This window comes from Vidua macroura, chromosome 1 (genome assembly GCF_024509145.1).
Source record: "Vidua macroura isolate BioBank_ID:100142 chromosome 1, ASM2450914v1, whole genome shotgun sequence".
NCBI lineage: Eukaryota > Metazoa > Chordata > Aves > Passeriformes > Viduidae > Vidua > Vidua macroura.
The window spans coordinates 134,779,220-134,798,982 of record NC_071571.1 but is presented as its reverse complement, the minus strand read 5'-3'; the positions used below and the strand labels follow the sequence as shown (position 1 = coordinate 134,798,982).

At 40.0% G+C, this 19,763-nt stretch overlaps 1 protein-coding gene across 1 annotated transcript in view; it reads left to right on the top strand.

Moving 5' to 3' along the window:
- The first annotated feature begins 1,615 nt into the window (after positions 1-1,615).
- Positions 1,616-19,763, top strand: part of LRP12 (LDL receptor related protein 12) — a 51,221-nt gene continuing 33,073 nt past the window's right edge. The window contains exon 1 of the mRNA XM_053987696.1: positions 1,616-1,842. Coding sequence (XP_053843671.1) covers positions 1,764-1,842 — 79 coding nt within the window. The 5' untranslated portion in view covers positions 1,616-1,763. The remainder of the gene's footprint in view (positions 1,843-19,763) is intronic.

Genomic DNA, 19,763 nt, shown 5'->3' with positions numbered 1-19,763 from the left:
GTGTATTCTTCTTCCATGAAATGTTGATTTTGTGTGCAAACTCATGGTTTTGGAGAGATGAACACTCATAGGTTCAAACTGTGACTAAAGGCCAATGTACTGAAGACTAATCCACTGAGAACTGTTAAACTCAATGATGCCACCTCAGGGTCTTTCTGGACCACAACTTCCCAGACTTGGAAAGCATTCATGCTTGGCTGGTTTCCCTTCCTTCTTTCATGACAATTATTAATGCTGAATCTTCATCCCGAAGCTCACCCTTAAATAAACATCTCCTCCCTTTCAAATGAGACATCACCCCAATATATTTCTCTTCCTTCCCAAATAGCTGTGGATTTGGAAACAAATGCAGGAGAAATCACAGAACAATAAATGAAAGGAAGTGACATCAAGTTGTGACAGAAAAAGTTATTGGAAAACATTTCTTCACAGAAAGGGTTGTCAAGCATTGTAACAGGCAAGATGTTGATTCACCATTCCTGGAGGTATTTAAAGGATATGTAGATGTGGTATGTGGGGACATGGTTTAGTAGTGGACTTGGCAATGTTATATTTGCAGTTGAACTCAATGATTTTAAGGGTGTTTTCCAACCAAAATTATTTCATGATTCTATGGAAAACTGAGATGAATGAAAAGAAATAGCATAGAGCACTCCCCATAGCAATGACCATTTGTGGAGCAAGAACTCTGGTCTGACTCAACACGTCTGCTTTCAAGGTGTACCTGTAAATCCTTACCAAAATAAGTTTTGCTTTTCTTGGGAATGGCAATACTTTGTTATTCCAAACAAATGCTTCTAGTCGAACAGAGTCAATAAACACTTCTCACGGTCTGCAACAGGCACGTCAAAATTAAAGCGAAATATCAAAATTGCACTGTGAATCCCACTTGGTTTTGACAACAGGTAACGATGCAGCAGGAAAACAGGCAACTGTAAGCGAACAGGAAGTGTCTCAAGGAGTTTCTATGAGGTCCATAATCTCGCATGTACAGCAGTTGCACTTTTTGTGCTCCCACGGTAATTTTTCGGTCTTACTGTTGAAATGCAGATTTGGAGGTCAGAAGCAAAGCAGCCGGCAGCTGCCAGAGTACCCCTGTGCTTTACAGACTGCGTTTGGATTCAGGCAGTTTTACTCAGGGCGGAGAGCCAGCGCACTCAAACACCCACTGGGTTGTCCTGTGCGGGCCGGGGATCTGGGCTGCTCAGCCGCCAGCATATTTACCCTCCCTCCTCCGGACGCGGCCTCAGCATCCATGGCTGGCGGCGGTCGCCTCGTTGGGACGGGGCGCGCCAAACCTCGGCGGCTGCGGCGGCGACGGAGTGGGAGGGCAGGGAGGAGGTGACGAAGGAGGAGCCGGAGGAGCCGGCAGGGCGGTGCTGCGCCGAGCGCGCCGGCCCGGGCCCGCCCCCGCCGTCTGGGGGCCGCCGCTCCGCCCCGCTCGCCCGCCCGGCCCGCGGCTGCCGGGAGCGGCTCCATGCGCTCGTGCCGGCAGTGCGCAGCCGCGGCGGAGCCCAGCCGGGAGGAGGAAGCGGCGCGCGGGGAGGGAGGCCGAGGCCGGCGGCGGTGGCGGCTCATGGCTCGGCAGGCGGGCGGGCGGCCGAGGCGTGCGGGCCGCTAGCGCTCCCCGAGGCGGCGGCTCCGGCGGGCGAGGGGGGCGAGGCGCCGCCGGCCCCTCCTGCGGCGGCGGCAGCTCCGGCTCCGTGTCGGGGGCGCGGCGGTGGCAGCTCCGGCTCCTTGCCGCCTCCCCGCGGCCGGGTGTTATGGCCCCTTGGGGGAGCGCAGAGGGCTCCCCGGCTTGGAGGTCAGCGCAGCTCCTTCTCCTCGTCGTCTCCTGCTGCGGTAGGTACCGGGCAGTGACGCCGCCCGTCCGCCTCCGGCTCGCGGGCCGGGAGGCGGCCGCGGGGGAGGGGGAACAAAGCGGCCTTTCTCCCGGCCGGCCTCGGCGGGGTCCCCAGAGCCTCTTAGTACCGCCGCCACGGCCGGCTCGTGTCCCCGCACTTTCCCTTCTCTGCCCCCAGCCCCGTCTTCTTCGAGCTCGACTGCTCCAAAACTCGCTCCGGGGTTTTTTGTTTGTTTTGTTTGGGTTTTTTGTGTGTTGTTAATTTATTTATTATTTGTGGGGGTGAATGGAAATCTCCTCTGGGAAGTCCTTAAAACTGCGGCCGGGATTCTGGGATTTGGCCCAGCTGCCCTGGGCTTGCTCTCCCGCAGATGTGCGTTGCCGGGAACTCCGGAGTTGGCGCGGGGCCGCACAAACAAGCCAGCCCCAAATCCTCTGAGTCACGAGTAATCGCTGCCTGTGGATAATAGGGATGGATGCTTGGGAGATGTTCCACGTCCGGCCAGGACGAACGAGGCCTGGTGTCGGGGCCAGGGCGGCCCCTCTGGGCCGCGGAGTCGGGGGCTGGCACTGGTGATGAGTTTGTGACACATCAGCACAGGCCCGGAAGACCTTCCAGGGACCTTTGCTTCTGCTCAGTGTATCTGCAGTTCATACCCGAATAGGATTCGGGATATAAGCCCATCTTTAAAACAGAACTGCTAATGGAAAATATTTGTGTAAATGTATTGAGGTTGGTTTTTACAGTGTAAAGCTGGCCCAGTGACACATGACAGATCAAAACCACGGATACTTGACAAAGGAGAGTCGTCTCATGTTTTCTCAGGAAGTTGTGTTTGTTTTATGAAGTCGAGCATAGATTGTGTCCATGGGCCTCAAGCAGGAGAAGCAGCCTTTGACACAGAACTGGGCATGTGCCTTGCCCCGAGGACAGCGACAGGGGCCCTGCTTCAGCAGTTTCTGAAGGAGATGCCTTTGCTCTAAACACGCAATTGAACACAAGAAATTGGAATCTCTTTCACTGTTAAAAAAGCAGGCTTGTGTTTGGAACATCAAGATATTTCAGATTCGCCTTTGCAAAGTGTTTTGTCCGGCACATGCCTGTGCAACAACAATCAGTCCAAACTCTAAAAATGTATATGTACTACATAAAGTTGTAGGAGCGTTTCCCATTTCATATCTACATGAGTAGAAAAGTAAAGAAGGCTTCTTCAAACAAAGCTACAACTATGCCACTGCCCGTAACCAAATAGTTACATTGATAAAGTTTAATTTTTGAGCGGGTGTTACTTGCATGAACAAAGTGAGGTACTGACCAGTCTTAGATGCATATAAAGTGAAGCGAAAGTGTTTCATATCAAAAGGTAAAGTACAAGCACAACTGAAAAGGAGATAGCTAATGGTGGAGCAGGAAGTGGTAGCAAAAATCTCAAGTTTGGATATATTAAGCTGTTCTTCTGTTTGCGTACTTAATGTACTTAAAGTAAATTTCTGTGAAAAGGTTTTTTTAACAAACTCAGTGTGCTGGTTTTATTATACTCGTCACAGAATTGAAATTAAAAGTCAAAATTATAATTGTGATATTCCTCATCAGCCTGACCTAAGTAAAATGTTTTGAACTGTGATACTGTAACTTAGGTGTTAATGTCAGCATTTCCCTTACAAAAGCTTAAATCACAAACATAATCTTTGGTTAGAGAAAATCCAACCAAATTAAATTCTTTCTGGATAACGTTGTTCATAGAGCTTTAATCTAGACTTTCGAAAGTTCAGCCAAGAAGGCTTCATAAGTTTCTTCTGCCTTGCTTAGAAACACATCATCATCCATTAGTGCCACTGCCAGGAAGGAGAAGGCACTTCTGACTTTGATCAGCACTCTGTGTCACTTCATCCTCATGAGGAATTTGTTTCTCTTAACAGTTTTTCTTAAAAATGTCTGAAGATCTGACCAGTTTCACTGCTCAAAGGAAAGGGGCTTTATCATCCCCAGGCTATAGTATCCAAAACAAAAGCAAGCATTTACTGTGTAGCATAGCCCTTTCTCTAGCTTTCACTTTGATTTCTCCCATTTATTTATTTTGGGAGAAAAAAGTGAGACTGGGAACTATGTCCTATTAAAGCATTTTACCTTCCTGTACAACTGCTTTTAGCTCTTCCAAACAAAACTGATTTAGTATTGACATGAATTTGATCAAGACTGCTGTGAGCATAGATCTGGACTGTAATGTTGATGCTGAGCAGAGCCATGCAGATATCATTATGTTAAGGCTTTGAATGCAAGTAGGCAGTACCCAAGGTAAATGCATGCTTGGAAAAGCAATGGTGCATCACTTCAGTTGCCTTCCATTATGCAATTGCACAGCTAAAATATCTAGAATTTTCTGCTAATTAAAATACTAAATTCACCAAGGTTGTTATGTGGGCATTGAGCTCTCCAGAGAATGTTTTTCTGTTTCCCTGTAGTTGGTGAATTTTTCAAACCTTCTTTCTGATGATGACTATAATTATAAAAATTTGAGAAGGAGGAATACTGATGAGTGAAATATTGGAATAGCACCGACCAGCAAGAATTACGGCTTGGTAGGGCATTGGGCAACAGTATTTTTTGGTTTTTATTTCCAGCCTTCCTGTTGCCTTGAGAGTTTTATATCCAAGAAGTAATTGATTCTATGTGTCTCTATATAATCCTGGCCTAGCTTTTACTGGGACAAATATTAAGACATTTCTGCTTATCTCAAAGGCCATAACAGTTATCTGAGTTTAAAACAGAACCATATGTTGTGCAAGTAATTATTTTAGGGGAAAAAACGTTGTTTGAGAAATCAGTCCTGTTCTTGAGGGAAGTATTTTTCAAACCAAAGTTCCGTGATTGATCAGCTGTAAATGAGGTAAATCTTGGAATCATAGAATCATGTAGGTTAGGAAAGACCTTCAAGATCATAGAGTCCAACCACAAATCCAGCAGTGCCAAGTCCATTATTAAACCATGTCCCTGAACGATACATCTATGCATGTTTAATGTACCTCCAGAGATGCTGATCTTATTTCTTTTTTGCTATAACATGAGCTTAGGTTAGAGAACTGAATTTCTAATGTTACCATTTTGTTTGATATTTATTTAACTCTTGACAGGATGGTGGTTTATATCTGTGATGGAGCACTTTCAGGACCAGTTTGTGAGGGATTGGTGTTCAGAGCAGAGGCTGAGTTAAGAAAAGTCTCTGAGGTGGTATAGTGGAGAAACTAGGACATGCCTTCCTTTGGAATGGAGTCTGGAAGCATGGGTATTTGGCTTCTTCAGCTTTCTGGAAATTCAAACTTTATGTAGTCTTAACTATTTTTGTTACCCAGATATATTAATTTGAATTTCCATCACACTGAGCAGAAGACTACAGGCAATTTCTATGAAGCTTTGTACAGTTGGTAGCAGTCAGTGCAATGGTACAGTAGATGAATCTCCCTGCTTCTGACTTCCAGATGTAAATGTATGTCAAAAAAATATTTACAGTAGTAGAGTTCCAAGGTAGAAGTGGCAGCAGAGGAGGATAATTATCCTTATCTCTAGGTTGGTTTTTGGTTTGGTGGGTACCCTTGGAAGCACTAATGACTGAGAAACATGAGTGGAGATCATAAAAGGATTATTCCCCAAAACTGTGATTGAAGCAGTGTTTTATGTTAGACTACCGAGACTACAATGCTACTGATATTATTTTGTCCTGTTAAAGAAAAACATACTACCCTTATATAAGCTTTAAACCATTTAATTTTGGAATAGAACCATTCCAGGTTTCTGTGGTACAGATGTTGCTGGAAGTGTAACTATACTGTGTATATAACTCATTCTTCATTTGGTTCTAAGGGAAGACAAGTAAAATTGTCATAAAAGTTCACTTGTCAGGACCCGAACTTTACTTGCATGTCAGTTTGTTAATGATGGTGTGAATGAGGAAGAATAAATAGTTTTTTGGGTTCATTCACCTTGTTTGAAATAACAGCCTGAATCATGGAATTAAAGTCTGCCAGCCAGTTTATTCAATTTTCTAAAGAAGTTGAACTTGAAAGCCAGAACAGACTGTCCTAAAGGAATTCCTTGACTTAATAAATTATTATATCTTAAACTCTTGAATGTCAGTGATATTTTGTGATATATTGAACAGATATATTTTACTAAGCTGTAAATCATATTATTAGTAAAACCACTGCATTTAATTTATTAGAACAGTTTTGTAGTCCTTTAAGAGAACATGTCCTAATTTTAACACTGTAGAAATTTATGTTGTCTAATAAGTTAGTCGTATGTCAACTTGTCCAAGTATGTACACATTCAAATGACTGTTCAGAGACAATATTGTATCTATAGTCAAAATGTCTGTGAGGTCATGTGGATAATATTTAAAGCAATGTTCAGTCAAGGGGAGAAGAAAAAACACATATCCTAAACAACCTCATGGCAAAAAGTTTGAAAATTGAATATAAGGTAGTCGGTGTAATTGTTATTATACACTACTGTCAGCTAGAGAAAGAGCAGAGGTGTAATTGTAACCAGAATCATGACAGAAGCCATCTGACTCCATTCCTGTCATCAGAGCAGAGCATGTAATGAGCATGGCTTTTTCATCTGTTCTGTCATTGCTAGGAGAGGAAGAGCTCTACTGCATTGGTGTTGGAAGGACCCTACAGGTGAATCTGTTTGATTCCTTTACTTCAGTCACTGCTGTTTTAATATCAATAGATGTAAATTGTATCAGTGTTATTTTCAACTAAGCACGAAATATTTATTGTTTTGTACTTGGTCTGGGTAAAACTTTAAATTATTACCAGTCTTGTGGTTTGTTAGCAGATCTCAAATTTTTAAATTTGTGGTTTTGGTGTATTAGGCGCATTCCTTCACACATTACATGCCTTTTACCAGATTACTCAAGTTTCCCAAAGTGTAGACATTATTTCCATACTTATTAAGTATAATTCACTAATTTCCTTACAAGGTTTTTTAAAAATTCATGAGTACTGTTTGTACTGTGTAAATAGTGTGGTTTTGCTTTCTTAGATGTCTCTGCATTTTCTAGTTTTAATGTTCCATTTATACTGTCCCAGATAGTTAATGATTATATTAAAATACTGGAACAGCTGAGATATCTAGCTAGGCAGTAATTGAGAGAGTGTGATTTGTTGACAGCCTTGGATGTTTTTAGCTCGTATGCATTTCAGAATTACTAGTGGTGGCATTTTTGCAGTACCAGTTATTACTTGAGGTGTCTGTTGGTTGGCAAAATTGATCCTCTATAGTTCACATGGTTTTAAGAAAACACTGGGTACCAGTACATTGGATACTAAAAAATTTGGTTGTAGATATGAGTTCCCGTGTTTATCCCCTCGGTAGAAATAAATGCTCAGAGTGGTTTATGGCAGGCTGTATGATACTATGCTCTGAAGTATTGTGAAGTATTTGTGTTGTTCTGACTATGTTCTTTTTTTGTTCCTTACACTTGATTTTCTGCTGCAGTTGTTACTTCACTGATTATTCATTATGCAAAGCTTTACAACTGCTTTGAAATATACACTATTGATTCTTGTGAGTATCTAAGTTAAAACTACTGAATTCAGCATAATTGACAGATCAGTGCAAACACTTCAAAAACACCCTAATCTAAGTTGTGGTTCAGACTTGTTTCCCTGAACAGCTGCTTTAAATTTGGATATATGGTAACTTTTGGTACATTGTTATCGTGGTGGTGTCTTCTTATCAAGGCTAGCATATTTAATAGCTATGTACTAATTTTTTTTTCCCTGCTATTCTATTTGACACTGAATTTTAGGTTATGAGGGAATTTCTGTATATCTTTCTCAGCTATTTTGTGAGGAGCAACTTCTTCGAACTAGTCAGGAAGTTAACAAGCAAAAATAAGAGCCTCCCCAAAATTAAGAAAGCTTACAAATAGAGCATGCTTTGAAGGGGGGAAGGGAGTCACACAAAACCATTTGGTTTAGTACCTTGAGTCAAGGTGGTCTCTCACTTAAGCATCTTGTGAGTTTTAGTACTTACAGGACTTTCCCAGATACATTTACCTGGTTGCGGAATTTTTTGTTGTGCAAGAAAGCTCAACATGCTCACACTTAGTAAATCATAAATTCCACAAAGCAGTGAAAGTGAACTAGTTGTGTTCCTCTGTGAGTGAAATATTTGAACTATATATATTGGTGGAAACTGCATGTTTCACCCATATGATTGTGTGTAATTCGTGACTACCCTTTGCTTAACCTTGCAGATGTTTACTCTGCTAAGTGGAAGCCCCTGGGACTGCCTGTGGGTAACCAGAGCAGACATTGAAAGTCAGTTGTAGCCATATAACAGTAGAGTGATCCTCTAACAAGCAGTGTGAGGACACTTTGGCATGTGGTAAAAGTCTGTAATGAAGTTGCTTGTATTTAAAAGTCAAGAAAAAATTAGTCTGCTAGAGGGTCCTGTAACTTGGTTTTATTACTTCAGCTTCGTATGCATGTATTGGGAGATAGAGATAAGTCCCTCTGTAAGTACAGAAGGATTGTGAGACTAGTTCTTTTGTGGAAAAAATAAGATTTTCTTCTAATTTATATAGCATTACTAGAAATAATTTTGTTCTAGTCAGTGATGTATCTTAAAAATTTAATGATCCTACTCATTTAAAGAGCTGTTCCTTTAGGAAGAACTTTTCAGTAACTGAAGGTAAGCAGTTTAGAACAGAAAAATGAAGTCTTGTTTCATGTGCCTTGTAGTGGGAAGGCACACGCATTCATATGCTTTGACTTCTAGATTTTAGCTGTATATGAATTTTCATAAGACATTGCTTAATGCCTTTTTTCCTATGCTTCACAAAGGGTATTCAATGAATTGGTACACCCTGGTAGGGTGTTTTCCTTCTATGAAATTGTATGTGATAGGGATATTGTAGTAACTGGGACTGCGATAATGAATACATCACATTCAGTAAACAAATCCATACATATGTGCTTCTCTTATCACATAGATTTAAGTGGAGTCTTTAACCTTCCTTTTCTTTATTTCCTGCACATAGAGTTCAACAGAGTAATTTTCAAACAGAGATTAATTTTAGAGTCCTAATTAAGGTGTTTGTAATATTGTTATTTACTTCAGCCTGCTCTTCATATCACTGAAGAATTACATTTTTCCATTTGCTGTCTTCTAGAGAGGTGCTTAGGAAGAGTGCACAGGGATTTAACTAAAAATGTGTTTAAACCACATTGAAATATTTGTAACTGGACTTGAGAGAATACATATTTAATTTTTTCCAATTTGTAATTTTTTAAAAGTATGGAGAAAGAACATATGTCCTTTCCACGATCTAAACATCAGTTAAAATTATCTGAGAGAGATGTCTACTCTTAAGTCAGGAAGATGAATGACATCAGACACATGACTCTTGATCACAGCAACTTGCAGCTGGAAGCACTGACAGGGATGGATTTGGGTGATTGTGTAATTAGCAGAAATAGCTTCCCTTGTCAGGGCACCTCCCATTTGTCATGTTTTCTATCTAAAGGTACTGAACAAGCAGTGAGTTCCATGGCTAAAGTTCAGCTGTGGTTGGATTCATGAAGACAGGAGAGCTGGGATGGCAAGGGAGGGAAAGATTGGGTTGTCTTTGTTAAGGCACATTCACAGCTAAAGGTGGCAGAACTGTTTTTCAGAGTGGAATAGGAGGCCAAGATGTCTACAAGAACAGCTGTTTTTGAAGAGATTGGGCAAATAGAGGGGAGTAAAGGAACCATCCTTTTATTTTGAGGGTATTATGGTGGCTGAGTGAGCATCTAGTCAGTCTAAGAGGTTGCTCTTATGGGCAAGGAAAAAAAAAGGGGTTGAATGCAGAAAGAGCTTGGAAATTGCTTGAGGTCTTGATCTCTGGCTATCCAAGTATTCTCAGGCAGAAAACGGGACATTACATTACAGGAACATTAGATTCCTGCATTTGACCTGTATTTTAACAAATAAGTGAATAAACAAATAGAGATCTTTGAACATTCTGTAATTCAGTGAATGGCTTTCATCAATATTTTTAAACTTCTTTTTTTGTGATCTCTTTTCTGGCTGATACTGGCATTTGGTATTTCTGCACTCCAGCAGCTTTACTGCAGGATGTGCCTGGGAGCTGCATGTTTATAGAGTCCAGTTACTAATGACCTACCTCCCTGTTGTTGCTGATCCAGCTAATGCTGTTTCCAGTGCCTGTTGCCTAGGTATCATCTAGCTTGTCTTACTTCAATTCCAGATTTTAAATTATCTGTTATGTCTGTCATCTATGCACACTGTAACAAAGCCTCAGTAGTATCACAGTTCTCATGCAAATGACAATCCAGTATACCACAGCTGAGTGATAATGTTATTAACCTCTTTTTAGGTCCACAATACTGGCTTTCCAGTTTTCCTCATCCGTTGTGGAAATGTGGGACAGTACACAGGCCTTGTGCCTTTACACTGTAGATGGGTAAGGCTTGAGGGAAAGAACTATACCTTTGTTGTCTTGCTGTAGTGAGGAGCACAGTCCACTTTCCCCACTGTCAGTTGGAATTGCAAAGCCTTGTGTGTGGAACTGTAGTGGGCTGATCCTGACTGAACACCAGGCTCCCACAAAAGCTACTCTTTAACTCCCTTCTGCAACTGGACAAGGTAGAGAATGTATAACAAAGGGTTAGTGGGTTGAGGTAAGGTCCTTGAGAGAGATCATTCACCAAATACTGTCATAGACCAAACTATAGAGTTAGAAATAGACTCGAGTTAGAGATATTAAGCGAATTTAACAAAATTGGAGCAGGAAAATGAGAAGTAAAAACAGACCTTAAAACACCATCTCCTACCCTTCCCTCTTTCTCGGCTCTACCTCATGCCCACCAGTGGCACAGGGAGACAGGGAATGGGGGTTAGGTCAGTTCATCCCTGCCACTGCTTAGGGAGAGGAATCCTTCTTCTGCTTCAGTGTAGGGTTCCTTGCGTTAGAGACTGCTCTCCATGAACTTCTCCAGTGTGAGCCCTTCCCACAGGCAACAGTGGGAACTGCTTCATCATGGGCCATTCTTCCTTGAGGTGCAGTCCTTAAAGAACAGCGTATCTAGCCTGGATTCTCCACAGGGTCACAAGTCCTAGCAGGAAACCTTCTCCAGTGTAAGCTTCTCACTCCACAGGTTGCAGATCCCTGCCAGGAGCCTGCTCCAACATGGGCCTCCCCTGGTGCCACAGACTCCTCTCAACATCCACCTGCTGCAGTGTGGGTCTCCTCCACACATGCAGGTGGATCTCTGCATCCCTGTGGTCCTCCATGGGCTGCAGGGGTACAGCTGCTTCACCATGGGCAGGCTGCACCATGTTCTGCTGAGGAATCTCAGCTCCAGTGCCTGGAGCACCCCTCTTCTTCTCCACTGATCTTTGTGTCTTCAAATGTACTCACTTTGGTCTTCTCTGGCTGCAGTTACATCTGCACAATGACTTTTTTTTTTTTTTTTTTTTTTTTTTCTTGAATAAGTTATCACAGGCTTTACCACTGTTTCTGATGGGCTTAGCCTTGGCCAGCAGCACATCTGTCTTGGAGCTGGCTGGCATTGGCTCTCCTGGACACAGTGGAAGCTTCCAGCAGCTTCTTGTAGAAATCCGACTCCTGTAACCCCCCCTGCTACCAAAACCCAGTATAGGTGCTTTTAGGGTCCATGAGGAGTTTTCCTGGTATAAGAAATCCTATTTTCTAACTGTGCCAATTCATAGGAGCAGCAGTGTAACTGTCCTACACAGTGATGGCATCCTTCAAGTCAGATCTGCCCAGAGAGTTAAGGTCATTGCTGGGGAGTTGAGAGACATCCTTCTCTCCTATGGAACAGAAAGTTTTATTGGTGCTTGATACTGACTTTTTTTGAATATCTTGAAATATTCAGCTGTTAATCAGTCTAAAAATGTTAAGTAAAATCATGGAAGTCAGGAATATGTATGTGAGAATTAAGTAAATACTCTGTGTTTGACTTCCTTTCACCAGTTTTCTGAAACCATCCATATTTTGCAGCTTTACAAAGGAGGTCGGTCTGAAGTCTGAGGTAGCAGTTTAAAGTATTGGTCATGAAGGACTTCAGCATAAAATGCAAAAGCTTTCAGAAATGATTGATGATTAAAATAAAGCTGAATTTAAGTTTTTAATCTGAGGTCTTACTTACTGACCATACTGTGCATTTGGGAGCCAATAAAGTGCTCAAAGCACCTAATTTGAAATAAGCATGCACAGTTTTTCAGGCGTATGTGTTGCTCAACTAAAATGATCACACCAAACAATTTTTTTTTGAGGGAGATGAGACACTGTGATTGCAAAGAGGTCTGAACTAGCTCTAAACTTGTTTGAATGTAGTGTATAAATTACTGCTATGAACATAAGGATCATGGTGTTAGATTTCTACTAAACAACTCCTTCATGCCTGTACGGAATTAAATTGTACTTTGATGTATTTTTGAAGTGTCTTGATGAAACCTTAGTTTATTTAGACAGATAATCAGAGTTTAGTTTGCACTTTATAGGGTTCCATTGTCCCGGGAATGCTTTTCTCCCTATATCTGGAAATCTGCTCTTAAACAGGAAGGATATGCACTTAAATTAGCCATATTCTTCATTATATAAAGGCAGATAAATAGGAATTTGAACATGTAGGCATTATGTCTGACATTGATCTTGTACTTGTCACCATGCTGTGTCACATTTTCTGCTATTTTAAAATTCAGTGCCTCCCTTTAAAAAGACTGTAGGAGCAAGTGCTGAATTTTGTTATCAGGTTGGCTTTTAATAGAGTGAAATGTATGTAAAATGAATGTATTTTTTTACCCTTTATTTTACAGCTGAATTAATGCATTGAAACCTAATATACCTGTTCTCCTCTTACAGCTACATTTCCTAAGAAGGAAAGCCATAGCTATTGGAGTGTTAGAACCTTTTAGATGCAGAATAAAGTATTACCTGTTGTAGCATGATCCATGATCATTTAAAAAAACCCAAAACACTGATTTGCGACGCCTATACAGTGGTGAGGACAAAGGCCAACAGAAGTACCATCTGTGTGGCTGCAGTAAGCCTAACCAGTTACCTTCTGGGGACTGAACCAACTCAAGTACTTTGAGTGAATACACAAATGTCTTGAGAAATCACATTGTCTTGGTGCCCTAACACTGATAATGGCAGATTCCTTCTAAAAGTTGCCATGTAATGTCAGTGCTGAGCCTCTGAGTACTTCTGCAGATGATCCAGAAAGAAAAGCGAGTAGATAATCAAGTGGATTACAATCAGAGTGAAGTATGAATGGTGTAAGAATTTGCAGGTATGCTGTCTTCACATCTGCTTTATCACAAACAAGCCTTGCTCTTCAGTTTTGTGATCTCTATCAACTTGAAAATTCTCCCTAATTTTAGAAAGTTGTATATGTATCTATCATCAATAACAGATGAGGAATGAAAAACTCTGGTACAATGAAATATTCCAGGTTTCCTTTATACTTGTTTCCCAGAACTGAACCTCTTCTAGAGATACCCTTTTTGTTTCTCAAAGAGCCAACACACAGCAAAGCCAATGCCCTTAAACTGTGACTTAGTATTATTATTAGTTAGACAAAGTTACCAGTAAGGAATTGTAAGGGATGTAATCTGTTTTCATCAATGCAAAAGTGTAACAATGCTTTTCATGTGCATTGAAAAGAATCTACATCCAAAAGAATACAACTGCCCATCAAGTTTGGTAAATGGTGTTAACATAAGAAAGTAATACGTTTTTCACTTAGCTCTTTTTCCAAAGCAGTCTTCATCCCTTTCTTCAAAAAAACACTTCTTTTCAGGCATATACAGGTTGAATCTGAGTGTCCCAGCAAATGGCTGTTGTTTCTTTCCCTAGCTGGCCATTAACTTCACATGTGCTTCCTCTTTATAAAAGAGTATGTATGTACCTGGTGGTGAGTTGCTGGTACTGGACTTTCTTCTTAAAAATAGGCTTACTCCAAAAGCGTACTATAAACCTGACTTGCATCTGAATTTACTGTGCTTCAAGATGTGACATGGTTGGTAGCAAACCTTCAATAAATATTTTTGTTTTAATATATTCTTTGCATTGTGTCCTAAAAGTTCTTTATTATCTGAGATTTAATTATTAAGATACACTAATACTGACAGTATTCCTGTAAATGTGTTGAGCAAAGTAGAAGCTGAAGCACAGAAAATAAGTAGCTGTTTCATGGTTGTGCATGTATAGAATTTGTTACTCCACGTTTCTGATCCTATACTGATTCTGTGTGAGTGAACTTGGGAGTCTTGCTTTGGCATCATTTGAGGCAGAGTCGGTGTGGGAAAAGGCAGACTTATTAAAGGAATGTGAGGCAACAGGAGCGTGACTTAATGATCTGAACTCCTCTGCAGAGAAGTCTCAATTCTCAGTGTAAGCAGATTAATCTGGCCCTTAGAGGGAAGACAGAGAATGAAGAGTTGTCCTAAATTATTTAAATGCCAACAGCATCCTTCTGGGAAATACCCAGTTGCTGAGTTTTTGTTGTGGAAGTGGAAATAGACTACTTTCAGAACAGTATATGTTCTACTTTATTTAAAACTCCAGCTCCTATCCTTGTCTGGTTTTACAGATATTACTAACTACTGATTTCCTCTCATCTGCTGGTTGGAAACACAGTCTATTGTATATTTCAGCTGTGTTTAAGTGAGTGGATGCAGAGTGCTTTAAGAGGTTTAGTGATGATCTGCTACTGGCACTTAAAGAGCTCCTTCAGACCACATATATTTTCTTGGAAGCAGAGGTAGAAATTCTTTATCATGGATTACTGTATTCTTTTTGGAATCTGTTACACTTAGTAAAAAATCTACAATGAAATCTCTATGTTAGAATACATAGAGAAGTGTAAGGTTTTTTTTTTTTCTTTAAATTTTTTTAATCTGGATTTTTGGTACTGTTACTCTTTTGCCAAATGTAGAAATATTCCAAAGCATTTGGAAGTTGTGGGGAGTGTGCAGATGTACACAACTGAGTGATCCACAGGAAGTGAAGCTTGAATTGATAGTCACATCATTGAGTAACAGTGAATATCCTCAAATTAAACAACTGAACTGGCTTTTGGAGGATGAAGTTATGAAATGAATGGACAAAGGAGCAGGCAGTTACTATGTAACTTGACCTTCAGTCATCTGGTGTTAATCAGAATCATTCTTGCCAGGGTTTTCCACAGAGAGAGTCAATTTTTGTTTTATATTATCCCATATATTTTAATAAGTTTTTTTTTAGGAAGCTGGATTGCAGAAAGAAACAGTTGTTTTAAAATATCCTTAGGAAGTTAATGACTTGTGTAAACAAGTGGTGAGAGTGTTTTTTGATCAAGAAAAGTGTAAATCTGAAGAGCTTGTGTCAAAGAGATGAGAGGTGTACTAGGTGTAGGGATAGCATACTGGAAAGTAATTATAAATGTGAATGTAAGGGTATATGGTGATAAGGATTTTGGAAATACCGGTTAGGTGGCATTCTCTTCTCCAAGGTGTTCATTCCTCTTACTGTGTTTAAACCTCTCTTCCTATTTGTGCTTTTGTCGTTGGAAGCCTGCCCTAGAGCAAATGTGTGTGTGTGCTACTTGTGGCTGCCTGCTTTTCCCTCTCTGGGGAACTGATGGTTTGGTAAGGTTTTTCAGAGCACTGCAGTGTGATGTGCTTTGGTTTTCCCAGTGCTCATCCCCAGTAGGCAAGTTTCTTTGAACCTCCTTTCCTAGTTCTGCTGGTGGGACTGGCATGTGGGTGAGCCTGAGAACAGGAGTATTAGAAATGGGCAGCCTCATACTGGCCCTGTTGAAGCTGAGGGAGATGGTATGGTTCCAAGTATGGCTATGTTTCAGTGAAAAGAGGAAGCTTATTTCTTTGTCATTCATTTCCATAGGCTTTTCATTCGGTTGGTAACATTAAGGGGGAGTGGGCCAATTCACACCTCTGTAAACGCACCTATTTCAACTACCTAACTTCTGAAAACCTCTTTGCTTTTTTGAATTGCAGTAAAATTACATCTAAAACGTGACGGTTCAGAGTGTAATGTACCACCACATTTGAGTTAATTTGACCCTGAGATAACCATGTATCATGAATTTTATAGATGTTTCCAATTCCTTGCAAAGCACTTTGATAGAAATTATGGTTCTGCTGCCCAGAACTACATGGATGTAGTTGACAGACAGATGGCAATATCTGTGCATATTTAAGAAGGAAATTTGGATGTAGTTCAAATTTCATGTTACAGAATAGAACAAAAGATTCTTGAATGCTTAGACCTACTGTAATATAATAAAATTTGGGATTTTGTGACCCATAAAATGTGAGACTTTGTTACTGACTACTGAGAGTAGGCACAAGAAAGTGCATTTAGGGTCATACAAACAAGCCTTCATTTGTAAACTATGGTATCTGTGAGTAATTGTGATCTTTGAGTTTCTGTCACAAATACTTGCTATGTAAAAAGCCAAAATCAGAATCCATATAGCAAATTACTTGTGTGTCTACTTTAACACATTTAAAGTTTTTCAGGGGTAATTTGTAAGTCTGGGGGATGTAGTTTGATAGTGTGATATTAAAAAGTCTGTTTTGAAACAGACTTTGTGTTCTCTTCAGCCAATGTTATGTATACTATAGCTGTCTTGAGGTTGTGCTGTACTCTGCTGAACTGCAGCTGCCTAAACTGTCTATCTAGTCAAACGCTTATCTAGTTCTACAGAAAGGATTTTATTTTTCTTTATTTTGCAATTTTGGAGTCATACTACTATCAACACTCATATTTGTAGTCCCTGATAATAGAAGATCATGTTTATCTTTTCTAACAACTGGGAACCCCCATGGCAACAGAGTGTAGTACCCTACAGTCCTGTGCAATATGAGAAATAGTATTCTGGCTGTCAGAAGTGCACTTGTTTCCAGTGCATAGAAAGGTGGTAATGTTAACTGTCCTTACCTTACAATTACTGTATTAAAAGTGTTTTCACATAATCTCTCTTGTCTCTGTTACTACCTCCAGGACAATCAATGTAATTCAGGATTTCCAAATATTTCATGAAAGGGACAAGCCTTTCCCTTTGGTGCTCAGACTTTTGTAAAAATTCTGGAAAAAATTTTCCCAGTGATTTGGGGGAGAGAGGGAAGGTGATGAACAATAAGGAGATAGTTGTTAACCCAGGATAGCTGTATGTCAGTTCTGTTTCTCTTGGTTTTACTCTCCTGTTGTTCTGTGTTTCTTTAGTACTGATAGCTTTATCACTTATGAACATTACTCAAGCCTAGTCATTCTTTCCTATGTGCTTCCCACTACCTGGGTAGTACTGTCCATTGGAAACACAAAGCCATCGTATGTGCTTTCTTTAACCCCACCTGTCTCTGCTATGCTTCCTGTACAGCACTGCCATTTGATTATGTTTTGGAACATGGTGGGCTGAGATTTCCAGTTTTTACAAAGCAATGAGTTCTGTGAAGCAAGAGTTGTTTTTCTTGTTTGTACAGTTCCTGACACAATAGAGCTGTAATAATGAGAAAAGCTTATTTGTACTGTTACAGGAAAAATAGCCATGCAGTGGTATGTTACTGTATCATGAGCCAAGTAAAGAAGACTCCAAATTTATCACAAATCTATTTTGAAAATTTATTTCTAACATACTCCATGGTGTTTGAAATAAAACAGGTGTACTCATGCTCATGTGTGAGGTACAGCACCAGAATTATTCTTGCAGGACAAGAATCACAGGATTTATAGCAGATAGCATGGGAGGGAAGGAGGAAAAAAGGAAAAGATCTTTTCAAAGAGAGGGAGAGAATTTGGGTCTTAGTGATGTGCATCTACTTGTCTGTTGGTTTTAAAATTTTTTGAATACATAGAGACAGCTTCTAGACTTTTTAAAAATTATCCTTGAGGCTCTCAGGAGTTTCCTATTTGGAATCAATGACTTGAATCAATGCAGTAGCTATAGTGGAGTTTTCTCAAATAAGAATATAGATCTTTCATAGATCACTGGAGACAAAATAATTTTTACTAAATTATAAATTTTATTGGCCATTTCTCTTATCATGTTTGCTCTGATGAATCAAGTCTATTTGAACAAAAGAATCTAAAAATATCAAGGCTGCCATGTACAGAATTCTTTCATGGGTGCTGAGTGTACCCATTCAAGTATGTGCACACATGTTAATATTAGGAGTATGCCTTAGCAATTTCAAGATCTGATTCTTATTTAAAGAAGCTACTAATCTGAATAAAAGCATGTCTTGCAGGCCATCTATTAATGTCTTTTTTTATTTGTTGCGATTCATAGTACATTTTGAGGAATGCAGTATGTTATGACTAGCAAGTTACAGCAAGTTCATCTCTTATTCTTCCTAAGTCCTGAGGATATTAAATAAGCAGCATTGGGTAGACAACTCTAGAAAGTTAGTGCAGCTAATTAATACCCTTTCCTATCACAGCAATTGAAATCTCCCAGCTGACATCTTTAGAGCAAGAACTGTGTCAATTCAATGTCTTCTCAGTAGCAAGAACAGAAGCTCCTACTTGGTGTGGTTGCCTTGAAACTTGGTGACATCTCCACTTCTGTCTGCTGAAACTAGAGTAGATCAAATAGCTCATAATAAATAATGAAATTAATTTTGCACAAGGTTGTTTGCATGCTATTAACAAAAAGCATTGTTTCACAGATGTTGAAGGGACAGGCAAAAAAGGTGCATTGCCTTAGGAGCTCTTTCCCCCTTTGGCTGTGCTTTTCACACTGGATGCACAATGGGTGCAGGGTTGCACTATGCAAGGTTACTTCTACACTTTAATTAGTTCAGTGAAGCATTAACAAGAGACCAAGACTGTGTCTTGTGTTACTGGAAGGTAGCTGGGCAGATAGCATGACATGTGGTTTAAGTTCAGTTTCAGTGTGAATAGGTGCGTGGGGTCTAAAAACTCCTGTTACCAGACTATGCAAAAGCAAGTCTGCACAAGTCTTTGCAAGATTTGTAGTTTCTGTGAATTTTTTTCATAGATTAAAGGAAACAAGTTTTCTTGGGAGCTCTGCAGTGCTTTTTAATTCTATCAGAAAGAAAATGAAACACATTAAAAAGTATAAAAAGTTGTCAAAATCAATGTTTTATTTCTACTAATAAGTAGCAAGAAGGAAAAATATCCTCATTTGAGGATATTTTCTTTCCTAGATGCAATAAATATGCAGTGGTTTTATGATTTTTGTATTTGATATGTGTGCAAAGTGTGCTGTAAATATACTGTTGCTTCACTGCCCTTCCCAGTAAACTACCTGCTTTCAAGTCACTTATGTCACTACAGTGAATTCAGCTGGGATGTGTTGCAGTTAATTCTAATTTATTGTTACTGTCATAAAGGTAGAGTTGAAGCTCAGCAGCACTATACCACTGACTCCAGTATTCCCTGGTTTGCTCAGGCCAATGTTCCAAAGAGAATATAGCAGATCTGGAAATTACGGTTTGATTTTTGCTTCAATCAGAACCATGAATTCCTCCTTGATCTCTGTCTGGATTGTGACATCTTAGGCATTCTGCTGAATAAAGACTTGAAATAAATTGATGTTGTAGCTTTATTTTTTGAATCCAGTCAGCTTTCTGGATTTTGAAACTGTTATTCTCTGGATGTATCTTATGCCTTTTTTTTTTTCTTTTTTGTGGCACATGACATGTAGGCTCACTAATAAAGGTGCAGCAGTAGAGCAGTGTTTTTTCCTTCTTTTCAGAAACCCTTGTGATTCTCTCCCACCCTCCAATATCAAGTACTCCTACACTATTTTAGTCTTTTTTGGAAAAAAAAAATCAGTTGTAAATCTGAGTCATACTGTAATCTGAAGCCAGAAGCTTGGATGTTTTCTGGGTTACTGGTAGAGATTCATG